Raw genomic sequence first — 3,431 nt, 5'->3', positions numbered from 1 at the left:
GTGTTGAACAGCAGATCAAATAATGCTGGCAGCTGTTGTTTCCAAAGCACTTAAGCTAAGCACTGCTCATTGTTGTCTGTCTTTCTTCTCAGGTTATGGACATGCAGCGCCGGGGACGGATGCGGGAAAGGCTTTCTGCATGTTTTACGCCGTCCTGGGGATTCCTCTGACTCTTGTCATGTTCCAAAGTCTGGGTGAGAGGATGAACACTTTTGTTAAGTACCTCCTGAAACGTATCAAAAAGTGCTGCGGCATGAGCATCACAGACGTGTCCATGGAGAACATGGTGACGGTGGGTTTCTTCTCCTGCATCGGCACATTGTGTATCGGTGCTGCAGCTTTCTCCCATTATGAGGACTGGAGCTTCTTCCAGTCCTACTACTACTGCTTCATCACATTAACAACCATAGGCTTTGGGGACTTCGTGGCCCTTCAAAAGAACCGGGCCCTCCAAAAGAAGCCCCTGTATGTGGCCTTTAGCTTCATGTACATCCTGGTGGGCCTGACGGTCATCGGGGCGTTTCTCAACCTGGTGGTCCTCCGCTTCCTGACTATGAACAGTGAAGATGAGCGGCGGGATGCTGAAGAACGAGCCTCGCTCGCAGGCAATCGGAACAGCATGATCATCCACATCCAAGATGAGTCTCTGCAGCGGGGGCAACGGCGGCGCGAGCCGTACAGGGGGGAGGTGACTGATCTGCAGTCTGTGTGCTCATGCATACACTACCACCCGCATGACTATGGCAGCTCCGGGGGAGGGATGGGAGGCCTGGGCTGTGCCTTCTCCCATCAGAACTCCTTCAGCCCCCAGCTAAATCCCAATCAGTTCTTTCACTCAGTTTCCTACAGGATTGAGGAGATCTCACCCAGCACGTTGAAAAACAGCCTCCTCCCATCGCCCATCAGCTCCATATCTCCCGGCCCTCACAGCTTCACAGACAATCACCAGCTCACGAGGAGACGGAAATCTGTCTGAACCTCGAACATTTCCAAAGCTGCTCCTCAGCAGATCTTATTTTAGCACTTTTTGTTCCTGATTTGGTTGTTACAAAAGTATTTCTGGAAAACAGACAGAATGGGATGCAAAAGCATGAAGCATGGATGTCTATTTTTTCAACAGATTGCTCCATGAAATTAAAATAAAAACACTACCTGAACTCTGAGACTCGAATACATTTACACTGAAATTCATATACAAACTTTGGTTTCATACCAAATAATGCACACAGGGGAAATACTATTTTTCAAAGGGAGTTTGCTTGTTTCACTTTAACTTGAATAAATAATTGTTATCATGTATTATTCCATTGCATCACTGCAGACAGAGAATTTAAACTAACTTCAAGCATCAGGTTTTGTTTTCTAAAAGCAATCATTTAATTTTATGATTTCAGCTCACATTAATCCAAACTGTTGCCATGTTAGCATGTCAATTAGATGTCTTTACTATTCTGTCATTGGTTTTGTGACTATTGTCTTTTTTAAAAAGCAAATGTATAAATGTCTTTGTCTTTAATTCAAAGGACCACACTGATGCCAATGATTTTTCTGCTGATCTAGACTGACTGAATTGGGCCCAAAATGTTTAATTCCACCCACAGATTTTTTGCATATAAAAGAAAGCAACACAAACGTTTTGATGTCCACTCATCCAGTAGGGCAATTGTGAATTTTCCTCATATGAACAATTAAAAACTTAATCATGTTTTTTTATATATCTGTTGGGATAACTCAGACACACTCATAAAATAATGAGAAATGTTGCACAGGCTTTTAGTTATTTTATAAGCAACAGTTGTGGGGACACAAACAAATTGTTTTACCCTCATTATCCATGGCTTCCATCCAACTGTGAGACAATACAGAAGGAAGTTTAGCTACATCAAGCAAACACCCGGTGATGAGTTCACTTTATTTCATGTAAGTCCACACTCCGTCAGCTCCCCACTGAAGACACAGCTCAACACAAGCTGCACACAGACACTAACATGATCTTTGCTAATCCTATGTGCATATTCTACTGTTTAAACAGAAGTGGAAGGACAGATTTGTCTCCCTATGTAACAGATAAAACTACCTTCTCTTTGATTTTAAATCAAATTTGAAACATCACAGGCCAGGTCCTCAACTACTAACTTGTTTAAAACTGAGTTCATATTAACAGACCAATTTTAACAAAAAAGAGTCAAAGTAACAGGTGGTACCCTGATGCCCCCCATGGACGAAGGATTTGCACATTGTCTGTTGTTTTTGAGGTGAGTGTTTTCTGGACTGGAATTAAACAGGGAATGCAAGTAAACCTTAATGGTTTTGGTGCATGATATTCTTGTGGGTAGAGCTTACAAAGAGAAGAAGAACAGAGGTAGTTTTTTCTTTGCTTGTCCAAGGCAGAGCAGAGTGATGGATCCTTGTGAGTGCATGGGGCAATTTCACCAGGCACAATGGCGGAACCAGGGGGTGGACAATGGTGGCCTTGAATAATCTTTGGCCACTCAAGTCATTTGAGGAAACTATACCTTTAAGCAATATAAAAATTAGAAAGCATAGTTTCCTCAACTGTGATGGACTTGCGACCTGTCCAGGGTGTACCCCGCCTCTTGCACAGTGACTGCTGGACATGGGCACTGGTAACCCCCATGACCCAAAAAGGAAGAAGCGGTTAAATTAATGGATGGATGGATGGATGGATGGATGGATGGATGGATAGTTTCTTGAAATGATAGGGGTTGCCGGTTCACATATATATTTGACGGCATGTTGGATTTTGACATAGTAATCCTATTTTCAAAAGGAACCTTTCTTATGCCTAGATATAGCCACACAGCAATATGTCAAAAAAACTTGAAAACTCATCTTGGAAACTACAAACTTTCACTGATCAAATCTCTCAGCAATAGGGGACATCAGCGGACCACTTGTTTATACTGACTGGAACTATAAACCATTAAGGAAAAGCAGAATATTAAAAAGATAGTCCTGTCAATTTTGAAGTGATGTTCCATCCTTGGCCCTTTTCTCAACACTCTGTGACTTATCTCATAGCTAATGAGGTACTGCACATTGATAACTATTGACAGAACTTGGCTTCAAAAATGTCAGGACCATCCCTGTAATTTGATCATTTTTATAAGACCTGTGTACCATGTGGGTTGGTTTTCTTTCAGACCATGGTTCCGTGAGATGCACAACCCAGGCTAAAACCGTTCGACCAGAATTGGGAATGTTTTTTTTGTTTTCAATCTACTTCACATTTTCTTGAACAAACTTTTATCCTTTAGAATTTGTTCAGGTTAATTCATAAAACTGTTTGTCAGGACTGGAAGCCGAGAAGAGTGTTTCTTCTTTTTGTACGATTTCACACTGATTTTTTGTTGTTGTTTGTTTTTTATAACCTTTCAGAGCCAGACCTAATTTGTTGGGGAAAAAACCTT

General features: G+C 41.8%; 1 protein-coding gene across 1 annotated transcript in view; it reads left to right on the top strand.

The window, feature by feature from the left end:
• The window catches only part of kcnk9 (potassium channel, subfamily K, member 9), a 103,782-nt gene extending 102,785 nt beyond the window's left edge, over nt 1–997 (top strand). The window contains exon 2 of the mRNA XM_037693746.1: nt 93–997. Coding sequence (XP_037549674.1) covers nt 93–976 — 884 coding nt within the window. The 3' untranslated portion in view covers nt 977–997. The remainder of the gene's footprint in view (nt 1–92) is intronic.
• Nucleotides 998–3,431: the final 2,434 nt, after the last annotated feature.

Source organism: Nematolebias whitei, chromosome 19 (genome assembly GCF_014905685.2).
Source record: "Nematolebias whitei isolate Nwh7 chromosome 19, NemWhi1, whole genome shotgun sequence".
In the NCBI taxonomy this organism is placed as follows: Eukaryota; Metazoa; Chordata; class Actinopteri; order Cyprinodontiformes; family Rivulidae; genus Nematolebias; species Nematolebias whitei.
The sequence above is the reverse complement of the archived record's forward strand: the minus strand, read 5'-3'. Positions and strand labels throughout refer to the sequence as shown.